The sequence below is a fragment of the Geotrypetes seraphini genome, chromosome 5, assembly GCF_902459505.1.
Source record: "Geotrypetes seraphini chromosome 5, aGeoSer1.1, whole genome shotgun sequence".
Lineage (NCBI taxonomy): Eukaryota > Metazoa > Chordata > Amphibia > Gymnophiona > Dermophiidae > Geotrypetes > Geotrypetes seraphini.
The window spans coordinates 26,016,603-26,033,797 of NC_047088.1; the positions used below are offsets into that span (position 1 = coordinate 26,016,603).

The following is a 17,195-nucleotide window of genomic DNA, read 5'->3' on the forward strand; positions in this document are numbered from 1 at the left end:
TCTCCCCTCTCTCTACGTTCCTCGAGTGAGTATAGCTGCAACTTACCCAGCCATTCCTCATACGGGAGATCCTTGAGTCCTGAGACCATCCTGGTGGCCATTCACTGAACCGACTCAATTTTCTGCACATCTTTTTGATAATGTGGTCTCCAGAATTGTACACAATATTCTAGATGAGGTTTCACCATGGATCTGTACAACGGCATTATAACTTCGGGCTTCCGGTTGACGAAACTTCTTCGGATACAACCCATCATTTGTCTAGCCTTGGATGAAGTAGTTCTTGCTAAGATCTCACCATTTAGGGTGTAAGTTCTGCATGGATTTCTGCTGTCAAGGTGCATGACCTTACACTTTTTGGCATTAAAACTTAGTTGCCAAGTTGAGGACCAATGTTCCTGTAAGAGTAGGTCCTGGGTCATATAGTCAGGCACTGTGCTTTTACCTACTATGTTGCATAGTTTGGCGTCATCGGCGAATAATGCAATTTTCCCTCGAAGCCCTTGAGCCAGATCCCTTACGAAGATATTAAATAGGATCGGACCCAAGACCGAGCCCTGCGGCACTCCACTGATCACTTCCGACGTTTCGGAGAGAGTACTGTTCACCACCACCCTCTGAAGTCTACCACTGAGCCAGTCTTTTACCCATGCAGTTAACGTTTCTCCTAATCTCATAGAACTCATCTTGCTCAATAACCTGCGTTGTGGGACACTATCAAAAGCCTTACTGAAGTACAAGTACATGACGTCTAGGGACTCCCCCATATCCAGCTTTTTCGTTACCCAGTCAAAGAAGCTGATCGGTTTGGATTGGCAGTACCTTCCCTTTGTAAATCCATGTTGATGGGGATCTCATAGATTCTCATCGTTCAGGATCGTATCTAATTTGTGTTTGATTAGTGTTTCCATAATTTTACTCACTATCGATGTGAGACTCACCAGTCTGTAATTTGCAGCCTCCGTCCTGCATCCCTTTTTGTGGAGTGGAATGATGTGAGCTGTTTTCCAGTCCAATGGGACTCTTCCTGTACTTAGGGAGAGATTGAAGAGCTGCAGCTTGGAGAACTGCTACAGGTGAGTAACTTCTTTCACTGCACTGGGCTTTGTTAGATGACATCACTCATCGGTGAAGATTTATATACTGCTGATCTCGGAGAGCATGTGTTACAGATAAGCAAGTGTGTTTACTTGGTCTAGTTTATGTGTTAATTCAGCTCTGTCCTCTTTAGATATATGTTTTGGTAATGTTTTGCATGTGCTTCCAAATTTGCATAGCGTGGGAAACACTGCATTGTATTTCATTGTTTTATCCTACATTATACCTTTCAAAAAGACCCCTTTCAGGTTCACAGTATAAAAAAATTACTGGACATAAATAGAAAGCATTAGTACAAATGCATAAAAACAATGATTCTCTGGTCACCACCCCTCTTTTGCTTAGGGACTAGAGAGCTAGTATCTAAATTCCTACCTAGACAGATACCTAACTATAAAAGCATCATAATTCTCCCAGTTATTCCCAATTTAGCAGTGACCCACTTGGCATCCCTTTAGGGCAACCTGCCCAGAGAGAGCTCTTCTTTTTTTTTTTTCAGTAGTCCAGTATTTATGGTTGACTTGTTGGGACATCAGCATGAAGGGACAAAACCAACAGCATGTAATGTAGCAGTAGAGTGGGAGGTATTCCCAGCAGGTGTGGTTGTGGGGAAAGGTGGAGAGGGACCAAAGATAGCAAGTATTTCTCCTTTCCCTCATTGACCCCCAATTCTTGAATTCTCTGCTTCTTATGTTCCCGTGATAAATCCTCTTCTTTGGCTTATGCCTCTCCCTCCCCAAAGGGGAGAGACAAAGCAGTTTACGGTTTGTTTGATATACTTTGTGTAGATTTGGCTATTGTGTTAAGACCATTTTTCTTTCTCTCTCTCAGATCTTATCACAGATACAAAAGTATGATAACTTGATAACACCTGTTGTGGATTCCTTGAAATACCTCACTTCGCTGAACTATGATGTTTTGGCTTGTATCCTTTATGAAATAATATGGCTAATCTCTTAATTTGTAAATTCTGTAGATCTTAAGCAGTCTTGACTTGATCTGTTGTTGATTCATATTGTTGTTTTGTTTAAATAATTTCTATTAATAGTTACATTTTTCCAAAATACAAAAGTAATTGAATGGAATTCAATAGTAATAACAGTAAAAAAGCTTACTGGTAGATTGGTTCTCTTAGGCAAAAATGACATGTACTGTCAAACAATGTCCTCTTTGTTCAGCTAGCTACTGCTTTGATTGGAACAAACTCATCTAATGAATTGATACTTGCTTATTGTTCTTTTAGACAAACAAACCATGTGAAGTCTTGATCTTCAACCCCAGTTTTTGAAGGCTGTCAACTGTCTGGTTTTTAGGATATTTATACTGAATATGCATGAAGGAGATTTCTGTGTACTGTTTTATGCAGGTCTCTTTCATGAATATTTTTTGGGATTATCTGGAAATCTGACCGGTTGGCAACCCTTGGACTGCAAATGAAGGCAAAAGTTTTAAAGGAATTAGTTTTGTATAGCAGTTACTTCTAAAATCATATTATAATTTTTGACCTTTTTAAAAAATATTGTTATATAAACTGTTTAGATGTGTAGTGATAGATGATCTATACATTTGATAAATGAAATAAAATGTATTTGGAATTGGTAGTCAGAATTATATTTTCTGGAAATTATTTCCTCTCAGTGAAATATGGTGGTATAATCTCATGACTAAGGATTGATTCATCCAAAAATCTTGTTACCTTTCTAATAATTTGGTCTGAGACTCTAGGTTTTCTTTAACTTTGGAATGGAAAAAGATTGCATCATTGAAGCTCTTGCTAATCCAGAGAAGGAGAGAATGAAACATGATGATACAACCATCTCCAACTGGTTGCAGAGTTAGTATTTCTGCCATTGCCTAAAATATTAATTTACTCATCTCTCAGCATCTGATTTACTAAGGGTCCCCTCCCCCCAGTTTTCTCTTTGGGTATACATTTTATTAGGTGTCAAATCTGTTTTTATTGATAGACAAACATGCATGACAATACGAAAAGCAGACCAGAGTAATACCAAACAACGTGCAAGGCATGTACAGCCCGCCTATCTGATATAGAATACAAATCACAACCCCTCCCCACCATACAAACAAACTCTAGAATCTCGCCCCAACCCGTCTCCCCCTTCATACCCACCCAAACCAAGAAAACCAAGCCCCCCCCCCTGGAATCAGGAACCAGTTCATTCAAAGTCCGAACCACCAAAAGAACACCAGAGGCCCATCTTTTCTGGCCTTCCAGCTAAAAAGCACCGCCCCCAAACCCAGTGGGTATACATTTTATTAAATCAAATATTAATACCTGTATAGTATTTCATAATGTAGAGAGCCTTATTGGTTATTGCAGTTGTAAAGCATATTTATTTTTCTTTTATCTTTGTGGTGTGGTTTTTTTTTTACTTTATATAATTTTCCTAAACAAATAACAGAACATCTGACATTAATCAAATCCATACATCAGAGACAACACAAAAATTATCTTCTATTATGTGTGTTTTATTGTCCATTGAGAATTACATATCAGGTGGAATATAATGTTTATCCTCAGACAAGCAGGAAGCATATTCTCACATGTGGGTGATGTCATCTATGAAGCCCGCAGCACGGACAGTAGATAGTGCAATGGCACTTTAAGAAATCCAAAGCTGTTAAACTCATGGTGCCCCAGTTCTTCATTTTTTGCGGAGCAAAGAAGTTGCATTTTTCATTGCTGTGTTACCTTCCCTTCATCGCAAATCATTTTAAAATTACTTACTTTCTTTTTTTCATTTAGTTTTCTAGTTAGTTTATATTTCTATAAAATAAAAATAAAAAAGGAGAGAAGATTTTACTACTTTTTCTCCTCTCCCTTAGAGGTGTATCAACCGTTGCTTAGGCAGTTAACAGTTTTTCTTTAAAAATTGAGTTCAGTCTAGCATAACTACTATTCCCATCTATGTTGAAGCCATCAACGGGTTTTTAAAAATGTTGCTGGTGTCAGAGATATATTTCCATTACTGACCCACATAGTTGGTTTAACTAGTGTTTGGAGCCTGAACACTAAGTGGATTCCTGCATTTGTTGCTTTACTCTCTGGAAGTGCTCCCTGAAAGCATGGAAGATCCAGCATGCATTGAGAGTCTACATCGATGCATCGTCATTCAAAATCTAAGTATCGAGATTCTGCATCGATGTGTCAACATTCATCATCTAGTCATCGGGGATATACTTTGAAGCATCAGCGTTTTTATCTAAGCATTGAAAATCCCTATCTAAACGTCGACATTTCCAATCAAAATATTTTTCTAGATACCGACACTCTGCCGCCTCCATTTCTTGAGATCAATACCATCGTCATAAAAATATCATGGATATGAATCAAGATTCAGATTTAATGACAGACTGATCTAATTCAGATTGGGGGGCGAGTTATCTGCTCCTGAATCATATGGTATACCTTCTGAGCCCTCACCAGCACCATCTAGGAGAAGATCTCCTCCAGAAAGTCTGTCTTTCACTAAGTACATAAGACAATTGGGGAAAGACTTCCAGTAAAATTAGAAGCAGACTTTGAACCAAGAGCTGAGCTTTTAGAAGCGTTAGATTTTGATGAGCCACCACAAGAACTTTTGAAGTTGCCTTTTCATCCATTATTAAAAGAATCCTTATTGAAAAATTGGGAGACTCCCAGAAAGTTGGACAATGTATAGAATTATTTCATGTCCAGGCTTTGACAAACCACAACTTCAGCATCAATCGTTGTTGGTAGACTCTACCCTGAAGAAAGCATCTAGTACTAGGGTCTATGCTTCAGCTCCCACAGGTTGTGAAGGCAGAACCATGGATAAGTTTGGACGATGTTTATATCAGAATTCTGAATTTTAAATTACAATTTTTTCATGTCTTTTTATTTGAAACAATTGGCAAACAAGGTTTTTGAGTTTGAACAATATATCCCACCAGCTCAATTGTCAGATTTTAAACATGTAGCTAATGCTCTAACCCAAACAAGGAAATATTTTTCTCCCACCTCATTTGATGCATTTGAACTAATGTCTAGGGCTTCATTAATGGCTATAGCTATGAGACGCTTAGCTTAGTTGCGAACCTCTGATAGGGATCACAACCTTCAGGATCACCTAGCAAACATTCCATGTATTGGAGAAGAACTATTTGGCGAAAAAGTAGAGTCCGCTACCCAAAAATGAACTCTTCATGAGTAGAGCTGGAACACACTCAATGAAACCAAAAGACCTCAATATAAAAAACCATCTCGGAAATCATCTTCTTATAAGAGAAGATACTCTGCTTCTTCGACATTAGCCTCAAAAGTGGCAGAGACAACAAAAACCACAGAAATGTCAACCGACAACCTCTCAAAAACCAGCACAGTCTTTTTGACCTGCATTTTAGACAGCATAGTCAAATTAACAACCTTAAAGCCTCATCCCATCGGAGGTCGTCTACCGGCATTTTATCCACATTTAGGATTCTCATCATCACAATACAAGGGTTTTAAAAGTCAAAGGAAGGTTATTCTCTAAACTTTGTTTCTATTCCACCAAATTTCCCTCCAAGAGAGTACGCTCTAACATCTCAACAAATGTCCGTTCTTCTTCAGCAAATAGCTTTGCTTCTACTAAATGCCATAGAGGAAGTTCCTCAGACCCAATAAAATCAGGGTTTTTACTCAAGATATTTTCTAATTCCAAAGAAGATGGGAGGTATATGCCCGATTTCTCAACCTTCGAAATCTCAAGAAATATCTTGTCAAAGAAAAGTTTTGCATGTTGTCTCTAGCAACACTGTATCCCCTTCTAGATCAAATCGAATGGCTGTGCTCTTTAGATCTCAAAGAAGCTTATACTCGCATTGCAATTCATTTGAAGTACAGAAAGTTTCTTTGATAAAGGATAGCTCATCAGCATTACCAATACAAAGTTCTTCCCTTAGGCCTGGCGTTGACTTGAAAGAGTTTTCACAAAATGCTTGGTTGTAATTGCTGTGGCACTTCGTTCATACAGTCTTCAAGTATTTCCATACCTGTACGATTGGCTGATCAAAGCCATGTCTCCTCAAGAAGTTTGAATGGCAACAAAAAAGACCATATATTTTCTTTAACAACTGGGATTCAAAGTCAATTTTCAAAATATCAATTAAACCCTTCTCAACGTCTCCATTTTATAGGAGCAATTTTAGACACAAAACAGTTAAGAGCTTATCTTCCTCAACAAAGAAAAGACAATATAGTTAATCTTTCAAAACAGGTGTCTTCTATGCAAATGCTGCCAGCTAAACAGATGATGCGACTCTTAAGCCACATGGCATCCACAATTCATGTAACTCCATTTGCTCGCCTACATCTCAAGATACTACAGTGGTCTCTGGCATCTCAGTGTTCTTAAACCATCGACCCTAAATCAAAGGCTCTTCATCACTTCAGAAATCCCTTCAGTGGTGGATAAACCCAGATACTTTTTCTCTTGTTCCAGATTCCCCCACATCAAAAAGTTCTTACAACAGATGCATCCATGTATGCTTGGGGAGCCCACCTGGACGGTCTCAAAACACAAGGTCTATGGAATTTTCAAGAGAAATAGTTACACATTAATTTACTGGAATTAAAGGCCATTTGGAATGCACTTATTGCATTCCAGAGTATATTATCTAACAAAGTTGTTCTAATACATACAGACAATGGTGATGTATTACATCAACAAACAGGGAGGAACAGACTCTCTTCTTTGTCAAGAAGCTCAGAGTTGAACAATTCCTCGCAATATTTATCTCAAGGCTGTATATACAGTATACACGATCAGAATGTGTTGGCAGACTAATTCAGCAGGTATCTTCAACCACACGAATGGTCTCTAAATTCCAAGGTCCTACATCAGATTTTCAAATTGTGGGGAACACCTCAAATAGACCTTTTTGCTTCTCTCCTCAATCACAAGTTACCTCTATTTTGCTCCAGAAGATATTCTCCACACCATCTAGAAGAAGATTTTTCCTGAATTGGATGGACAAATTCCTTTACACATTTCCACCAATCCCACTCATTCTAAAGACATTGGTCAAACTCAAAACAGAAGTAGCCACCATGATTCTGAAAGTTCCTTGGTGGCCGAGACAACCTTGGGTCTTCCTTCTACATCAGCTGTCTGTCAAGGATCCAATTCCAATACACATCTTTCTGTCTCTGCTCACTCAAAATCATGGCTCCATTCTGCATCCCAGTCTACAATCCCTACACTTGACAGCATGGTACCTTTCAGTGTAGATAAATTTGATTTTGAATTACCTGATGAAGTTCATGCTATTATTGCTGCATCCAGAAAACCTTCAACACAGCAGTGCTATTAACAAAAGTGGTCAAGATTCTCTTCTTGGTGTTCTCTTCGCCATCAAGAACCTATATCCACTTTACTTCCATTGATTTTGGATTTTCTTCTCCATTTTTCCACGTCTGGACTTAAGACAACTTCAGTTAAAGTACATCTCAGTGCTATTAGTGCTTTTCATACTCTTATTAATGATAAACCTTTGGCCACTCATCCAGTGGTTTCCAGATTCATGAAAGGATTGTTTAATTCCAAGCCACCTCCAGTTGTTTAGAATCTGAATATAGTTCTTGTCAAATTAATGAAATCTCCATTTGAACCACTAGCGTCTATTCATTTAAAGTTTCTTACCTGGAAAGTTATTTTTCTGATCGCTATTACTTCTGCTCGTCGGGTTAGTGAGCTGCAAGCATTAGTTTCTGACCCACCTTACATGGTGTTCCATCACAATAAGATAGTTCTTTGTACTCATCCTAAATTCCTTCCAAAAGTTATTACAGAATTTCATCTTAATCCATTGTATTTCTAGGTTTGTTTGTTTTTTATCCGAAGCCTCATTCTCATCCTGGAGAAGCAGCTCTGCATACTTTGGACTGTAAACATGCTCTAACATATTATCTTCAAAGAACTAAACCACAAAGAACTTAACCGCAACTGTTTGTCTCCTTTGATTCTAACAGGCTTGGGCATCCTATTACCAAGGGAACAATTTCATCATGGTTAGCGACTTGCATCTCCTTCCTCTATACTCAGGCTGGGTTGCACCTTGAGGAACGTGTTACAGCTCACGAAGTTTGAGCTGTGGCAGCTTCAGTAGCTTTCCTACATTCTACTCCTATTGATGAAATTTGTAAAGCAGCCACTTGGTCTTCAATTCACACATTCACATACCACTATTGTCTAGAATCTTATTCCAGATGAGATGCTCATTTTGGCCAAGCAGTTTTACAGCATATTTTTTTTTCCTAATGGCCAACTCCCCCTCCATCCCATTATATTCAGCTAGGGAGTCCCATATGTGAGAATATGCTTCCTGCTTGTCTGAGGATAAAGCACAGTTACTTACCGTAACAGGTGTTATCCAGAGACAGCAGGCAGAAATTCTCACATCCCACCCACCTCCCCAGGTTGGCTTCTTAGCTTGTTTATGGAACTACTAGAGTACCGCGAGCGCACATTGGAAAGAAAGGCACTCGCACATGCGCGGTAGCGGGCCGTTTAACAGCTTTAGATTTTTTAAAGTGCTGTTGCACTATCTACTGTCTATGTTGCGGGCTTCCTGGATGATGACGCCCATATGTGAGAATAGCTGCCTGCTGTCTCCGGATAAAACATGCTACAGTAAGTAACTATGTTTTTTTTTTTAAATATATAAATAATATAAAACAAATTATAGACTGAGTGTCCTGATAATATCCCCTATTTATTTGTAGGCCTGGCTAGCTTCTGTGGTGCAGTGTTTCGAAAATATCCCATTGAGCTTGCTGGTCTTCTTCAGTATGTGGCAAATCAACTCAAAGCAGGAAAAAGGTATGCATGTATAACTTAAGTCAAAATGATGTTATAGCATTTTTTTACATTTTAGTTATTTTTCTCAGCATAAGGTACCAGAATTTGACTGAAGAAAGATATAGATAAACCCATTAAGTTGAATCCATTGAAGGTTCCTGATGGAACTCAGCCAATTGTGTTCTGTAGATCAGTGTTTTTCAACCTTTTTGTACCTATGGACCGGCAGAAATGGAGGAATTGTTTTGCGGACCAGCGGTTGAGGAGTGCTGATGTGGACTTGGGTGCTGCTACTGGACTGCCAAAGGAGACCGGGAGGGGGGGGGAGAGACTTTTCCTATTAGGAGGCTCGGGAGGTTGCGTTTCGCACTTTGTCTTGCTGCTTCGGTTCCGTGCTGCGTGTTGCAGCAGCATGACCTTCATTCCTTTTCGCCGGGTCTGGGAGCGGAGAGACCTTCCACTCCTTCCGGAGAGGACTGAGAGGAGAGCGCAGGCCAGGGAGGTGGTGGCTTTCTGTGCATGCACAGCAGATGCCTTTGGGCAGCATGGTTGGAGGAATTGCCGTGTGGCGCCCGCTTCGCACGCCTCCAGCTCTCCAGTGGCCTTTGACCCAGAGTTGCCCATCGGCCACTGCACCAAGTTCATGCGAGCTCCCCATTGGCGGCCCCGGCGCTGCCTGGAGATGTTGGAGGACTTCTTCACTGGTGGTGTTTTTGCCTGGGTGGTCTGCAAGGTGTTTGTAGTGAGCCACCTTTTTAACTCGGTGCTTGCAGGGGACGCTGGTCCTTCGTGGACCAGTGGGAAATTTTTATGGACCGGCGGTTGAAGAATAATGCTGTAGATAAAATGATTCTGATGACTAAAACATTTCTCTGTATCTTCAGAAATAAAAATAGCTTTATTTATATCCTGCTATACCTTAAAGTTCAGAGCGGTTTACATCAAGAATAAACTGTATGGTATGCAGCGAAGATACGTCAACACTTAACAAGAAAATACAACAGCGTAGATAAAGATAATAAATAAAAATTTAAACAAATTTATCAAATAAGTGAGTCTTCAATGATTTTCTAAATGTTTGGTATGAAAATGAGTTCAGAAGTAGATCACTTAAGGTTTTATTCCAGATACCTGCCTGAAAAGAATGTTTTGTCAAGGTATCTTTTAAACTGGCATCCATTAGGAGTTGGAAATGGAAACAAGGTAATTCTATGTGTAAAGTGAATTCTGTCTGAAAGAACAAAATGTTTCCCAAGATAAGTAGGTGAAGTACCAAAAAGTGTTTTATAGCACAAACAACAAAATTTGAATAACATTGTGGCTTCAACCAGCAACCAATGTAGTTTCTTATAGTACAGTGTAATGTGTTCAGACTTCTTCAGACCAAAAATTAAATGAACCGCCATATTCTGAATGATTCTCAGTCTTTTAACGATATATTTGTAAGATCCTAAGTAAATGATATTGCAATAATCCAGAGAGCTCAGAATGAGAGACTGGACCAACAATCTAAATGAGACAAAATCGAAATATGATTTTAGAGAATGCAGCTTCCATAATATATGGAAGCATTTTTTTGACCAAGATGTTAGTATGGGTGTCAAAAGCCAGTGATTGATCCAAGGTGACCCCTAAAATTTTAATGGTAGAATTTATAGGGAAATTTCTCCCATTCAGATTTATAGAAGTTTCCTCGATTATACTAGTGGGTTTGGCCAAGAAAACCTTTGTTGTTTTTTTTTGTGGTTTAATTTTAGCTTGAAATATTTTGTCCATTTTTCTACCAGATCAAATACAGATGATAAGAAATGTTTGGTTTCAGATGACAATGATATGATGGGGAATAATCATAGTAATATCTGCTTAGATATGTTTGCAATTTCAGTTTAGAAAGTTCATATCCTAGTGATGCCATATAGATGTTAAAATGAGTGGGGGACAATGGAGATCCCTGAGTGACACCACAGTTGTTACTCCGTATTTGAGAATATATTTGTTCACTAAGGACTTGATAACCACAATGTTTCAAGAATCCATTAAACCAGTTTAACACAAGACCCGAAATACCAATACTAGATACTAGATCAAACTCATTGCTTCAAGATCAAATTGTAACACTAGTGCGTTTTTCTCTAAACTTAATAAATGAGATATGTAGTCTAGAAGAACACGGCACTCCTCTTCTACATATTCCAAATGAAAACATTTTCTTTCCTACACTGTCTGTTGTATAATCTGTCAGAAGTGCTGAAATTTCTAGTGACTGTTCGATAGTAAATTGTGAATTGATGAGTTTTTGCCAGTTTAGGTAAAGTTAAAAATTCTCTTCCCCTTTATTATCACTGGTACATTGACTTTGGCCACAGAGGGATTCTGGAGCACTTGAGATATCTCACCAGCTTCATGACAATAGGCCTTTGCTGCATTTTATTTGTAATTGAATGGGAAGGTGCATGGTGGAGGATGTACAGTGGACTTGTTCTAGCACAGATAGCTTTTCAAATTGAATGTCTAGACATTGGAGCACAGCCACTTCCAAGTAAGAGAGCATTTCACCACCTTTGCTACCCTCTATACCCCTAAAATCCTTATATCATTCCTGTGATTTCTGTTAGGTACTCCAGACTGCTTTATATTACATCTAATTTCCCTACTTTCATTTTGAAATCGGAATATGTGCTGCATTGCTGTGTTCTTTCTGGATTCTGACATGGCACAGTCTGTTTTCACCAGCACCATTTTTTCCAATGAGAGAAGTTCATATCGCTTTGTTTTTACCTGGGTTGCTCCCAGATATGGTAAAGACACAATTAGGGCTGCACATTTAACATATTAATAATGCAATTAATGTGTTAAAAGTTTAATGTGTGTTAAAATTTTAATACTGGGTTTTTTAATATGGGGTTTTTTAATGCTGGTACAGTGTACCAGCACTTTTTTTTTCTAGAGTTAACTAGGGGGAAAGGGGAGGGGGCAAGGGGAACAGTCGTATATGTGCCTCTCTCCTACCACATGCCTGAGCCAAGCAGAGGTTCCAACCTGACTTCTTAGGTGAGTCGGACAAAGACCCCTCCCAAGCAGTATAGCAGCCATCTGAAATCAACATGACCCTTGGATGGATCAGCATCTCCTTCTGATTCCCTTTCTCCTCCCAGGTGGCCTCTTGCTGGTGTCAGCGATTGAAGCAGAGCTGGTGTCAGCGATTGAAGCAGAGCATCACTGCCCGGCTTCAGAGGCTTCCTGTCTAACGGATCCCACCTACAGGAAGCTATGCCAGAAAAGGCAGGGTATGTTAGAGAGAAAGCCTCTGGAGCTGGCTTGTTGTGTTCTGCTTCAAATGCTGACACCACCAAGAAGGTACCAGGAAGATAGAAGATTGCCTGGTCGGGAGGAGGAAGGGATTCGGGAGATAACACATTGCACAACAAGGATTGTGGATAAGGGGGGAGAATGATGCTGCATTGGGAGGTGGATACAGATGTCTGACCTGGAGTGGAGTTAAACATAGAAACATGATGGCAGATAAAGGCCAAATGGCCCAGCCAGTCTGCCCATCCACTGTAACCATTTTCTCTTCCTCTCTCTTAAGAGAGACATAACATGGACCCTGTAGAAAGGTATGCTTTAGGTATGCGAGAGAAACAACATTCTTTCAGCACTACGGTGTTAAAGGCAAGATTGGAGGGCCGAGAGGGGCAGGTAGTGGAGAGAGAGGATGTAGATGGAGGGGAGTGGTTCAAGATTCATAAGTACAGGAAGAGGTGCCAGAAGAAAAAGAGAGAGAATGTCGGGGGGTGCGGAGAATGTTTGAGAAGGATAGAAGATGGAAAAACAAAAAAGGAAGAGGGTGGACCATAGATAGAGGGAAGGGAACAAATGGTTCCTTTGGCGGGGAGGGGTGATGGAAGAAGACTGCATGTGGCAAGGAGAGGGAAGGAAGAGAAAAGAGAAGACAGGAGATGGTATCCATGGAAGGGAGGGGAAGGGAGGAGATGAAAATTAGACAGATTTGAGATAGAGGAAGAAAAATGGAAGCAAGTTGAATGAAAGATTGATGTAGAGCAGAAAGTGAAGGAGGAGAAAAGAAATAGTGAATAGAAAGGAGGTCCTGGAAACAGATTTGATAGCACAGAACTATGCTGCATGTACAGGGAAGGGTTCATAGATAAAACCGCGGAAGACAAAGGCGCACGCCGACAACTGAGCGCAAGACGGAGGCACGCCCTGAAGAAAATGACAGTTTTTAGGGGCTCTGACGGGGGGTTTTGTTGGGGAGCCCCCCAACTTTACTTAATAGAGATCGCGATGGCATTGTGGGTGGTTTGGGGGGTTGTAACCCCCCTCATTATACTGTAAACTTAACTTTTTCCCTGTTTTTAGGGAAAAAGTGAAGTTTTCAGTAAAATGTGGGGGGTTACAACCCCCCAAACCCCCCACAACGCGGCACAACCTGTATAAACCCCCCACACCCCCCGTCGGAGCCCCTAAAACAGTTATTTTCTTCAGCGCGCGCCTCCGCGCTGCGCTCAGTTGTCGGCGCGCGCCTTTGTCTTCCGCGGTTTTGACCTGACACCACAGGGAAGCAGCACCAGAATCGGGAAACGAGAAGATAAAATCACCAAACAAGAAAGGTAAGATAAATGATTTTATCTTTAGTAATTGAAATATGTCAATTTTGAGAATTTATATCTGCTATCTTAATATGCACTGTGCAGGTGGGTGCTTTATTACAATTTTTAATTGATGTATAGTCCTAGACACAATTGTTGTCACATGGGGGTCCAGAAATATTCTGCTATTTGCATGCTCTTGAGGAGCTGACAATTCAGGTGGCCATTTCCTCTTGAGTTTGCAGGCATGCTCTATGGTACATTTTTATAAAAGCTCTCTTTCCTGGGAAAAAGCTTATACAGTTGCCCTCTTAGTTTTGTAATACAGCTTAATCAACTTTAAAAATCTTGTTTGTTTTTCTTACAGTTTTGATCTGCTTATTTTGAAAGAAGTAGTACAGAAAATGGCTGGAATAGAAATTACAGAGGAGATGACAATGGAGCAGCTTGAGGCTATGACTGGTGGAGAACAATTGAAAGCTGAGGTGAGATTATGTAGAGCTAAGCAGTGGTTTGGCCTTTTCTTTGATTTTGTTAGTAATATATAGAAATAAAAAACTAAGGGAATAAGGTAATACCTTTTTTATTGGATTTACTCGATACATTTTATGATGAGCTTTCGAAGGTAATCCTTCTTATCCCAGGACAAGCAGACAGCATATTCTCACTGATGGGTGACGGCACCGACGGAGCCCCAGTATGGACACTTTAGAGTGAATTGCACTCTTAAGAACTTAAAAAGTTCTGGCTAGCCTGCACCGCGCATGTGCAAGTGCCTTCCCGCCCGATGTAGGCGTGTGGTCCCTCAGTTTTTTAGTTTCCGCGGAGCTAAGAAGTCGCATTTCAATGGCTGTTTTCTCTTGTTGGGATCAGCTAGGGCAGGGGTGTCCAACCTTTTGGCTTCCCTGGGCCGCATTGGCTGAAAAAAATGTTTCTGGGGCCGTACAAACGTGCAAATGCTGCAGCAAGACAGAGGAGGGAGCCGGGAAAACAGTAAACACCCAGGGGCATCAGAGGAAAACACTGCATTGCCCTCGATCGGGGCCACACAAAATACTTCACTGGGCCGCAGGTTGGACACCCCTGAGCTAGGGCAAGGCTGCCCAAGTCCGGTCCTCGAGATCTACTGGCAGGCCAGATTTTCAGGATATCCACAATGAATACATAAAAATAAAAAACAAATTCTCCCATTTAAAAAAAAAAAAAAAAAAAAAATTAATTTTTCGTTTCAAGTATTTTAATACCTCCTTGATGTTCTATCCTTAAATGTATTTCTCTTTTTATGATATGTAACTTTAACCTCCCTTTCCTCCCAATTGTTGTTGGTCCTGTCTAAAATCTAATGTTTATTTATTGTATGTTATTATTACTTTAATGAATTGTATGTTTTTATTATCTTAACAAATTGTATTTTAATGTACATTGCTTTGTATAATGATATAGCGATCCATCAAATATTTAATAAACCTTGAAACCTTGAAACCTTGAATATGCATGAGAGAGATTTGCATACCAAGAAGACAGTGCAGGCAAATCTCTCTCATGCATATTCATTGTGGATATCCTGAAAATATCCATGGACCTGGAGGGCCACCGCGGGAGCAGACTGCCGGGCACGATGGACCCCTGGTCTGACCCGGCAGAGGCAATGCTTATGTTCTTATGTTATGTTCTTATTTCAGTCCTCTGAAGCAACCCGCTCTACTCTGTAACACCTCTGGACATGTCCAGAAATCCTCTTCTATAATCCGCCTTGAACTGCAAGATAATGGCGGAATAAAAATCACTAATGTAATGTAATTAAAAGGAGTATAAATGCAATGTGAGCCATGGGATGAGGGGCAGGGTAAGAGGGCCTAAGCAACTTGGATGTGTGCACAGTAGTGCTGCCCGATTCAGGAAAAAAAATTTCGATTTGATTCAGCCTATTGAATTGGTTTTTCGATTTTCCTGCCCAATTGGGTGTTTTTTTTTCAAACATCCTGGTGGGTTTATTTTATAGCCTCTTCACCCCCTTTGCCTTCTCCTAACCACACTGGCGCTGTGGTGTAAACAAAATAAAGAAACAAAAAGGACTTTTTCTCTCTCTGTTAAATCCTAGGTCAAGTTTGCGGTCTAACACCAGCTCTGGAAGGATACACTTTTCGTTTTAAATTTTTTATTCATTTTCATATATCAACAAGTGTAACATAGAAATTTTAAAAGATCACATAAAACATACACTTGAATTCCTTTCATGTATCACTGTAAATACAATATATTATTCTGTATTTATAAACAATAATACCTAAAATATCTGTATTACCTAATATGTATAATAATTGTTGTTAAAATTTAAACCCTTCTTTTCCCTCCCCTCCCAATACATATAACAATTATAATAAAAATAATGACAAATATTATATGAGATAAATTAAATAAAATGAAACCTACCCCCCTCCCTTCTTAATAAGATTTTTATTATGGGAAAATGATGTCATTCATTACATAAATCTGCTAATGGTCCCCAGATCTTCTGAAACTTGCCAAAATAACCTCTCTGTGTTGCTAATGCACGCTCCATTTTATATATATGGCATACGGAATTCCACCAGAAGTTATAGTTTAACCTATAATAATTTTTCCAGTTATATGTAATTTGTTGTACTGCTACCCCAGTCAATATAAATAAAAGCTACACTTTTCAAATCTGACACATTGTAATCACAAAACAGAAAATAAAATGATTTTTTCTACCTTTTGCTGTCTGGTTGTCTTCTGATAACTCGCTTCTTTCTCCTTGCTAACCATCCATCTTCCATCTGTGTCCTCCCCTTCCATTTCCATTCCTTTCCCCTGGTCTGGCATCTGTCTCTTCCCCTCCCCCCATGCCCTGACATTTCTCCCTCCATGGTCTAGTATTGCCTTTCCTTTCCCTCCCTCCCATGGTCTTGGCATCTCTTTCCTCTCCTCTCCCTTCCTGGGCTTCATTATCCCTCCTTCCCTCTCTCCCCAATTGGGTGCAGCAACAGCATTTCTCTTCCCCCTTCCCCTCTCACTCCTCCTCCTCCACTGCTCTTCCCCTCCTCCTCCACTGTTCTCCCCCCTTCCCCCATCCACTCTCCTCCTCCACTGCTCTCCCCTCAGTCCTGCTGCAGCTTTCCCTCTTCCATTTTAAGTCCAGCAGCACTCTCCTCTGTTTCCAATCCAGCAGCACCTCTCCCTCTCACCTCCCTCCTTCACTCAGCTCCAATAGGACCTATCCCTCCCCTCTACTTCCATTTCCCCCATCAACTAGCTGCAGCACCTCTCCTTTCCACCCCCAGGGCAAGCAGCACCTCTCCTCTCCGACTAGCAGGGCTCCTCTCCCTTCCCTTTCCCTCTGACTAGAAGCAGTACCTTACCCATTCACCTCCCAGGTCTAGCAGCATCACTTCCTCCTCTCCTCACCTCCTATCAGTCCGCCTCCCTTTTTATCTCCCAGGTCCATCAGCACCTTGCCCCCCTCCCGATTAACAGGCTCTCATCGGCTCTCACCGGCTTATGGATTCCCCAGCCTGATTCGGCACAGCCTAAAGTTGTGTTTGACTTTGGCTAAAGAAAGTACTAAAGAAAAAAAACCAGGCGATTTTTCAAACCCTCCCCGTAACACTAGCCTGTATTAGCAGCTGCACCGCTCTCTCCT

The 17,195-nt window shown here is 40.4% G+C and overlaps 1 protein-coding gene across 12 annotated transcripts in view; it reads left to right on the top strand.

The window, feature by feature from the left end:
- THOC2 (THO complex 2) overlaps positions 1 to 17,195 on the top strand; it is a 294,745-nt gene that overhangs the window by 137,688 nt on the left and 139,862 nt on the right. For all 12 annotated transcript variants that reach the window (XR_004539500.1, XR_004539501.1, XR_004539502.1 and 9 more), the window contains exons 17-20: positions 1,930 to 2,023; positions 2,852 to 2,932; positions 8,846 to 8,942; positions 13,899 to 14,016. Coding sequence is in view for 8 of the 12 variants with exons in the window: in XM_033944982.1 (XP_033800873.1) it covers positions 1,930 to 2,023; positions 2,852 to 2,932; positions 8,846 to 8,942; positions 13,899 to 14,016 (390 nt within the window). In the remaining 4 variants the exon portion in view is untranslated. The remainder of the gene's footprint in view (positions 1 to 1,929; positions 2,024 to 2,851; positions 2,933 to 8,845; positions 8,943 to 13,898; positions 14,017 to 17,195) is intronic.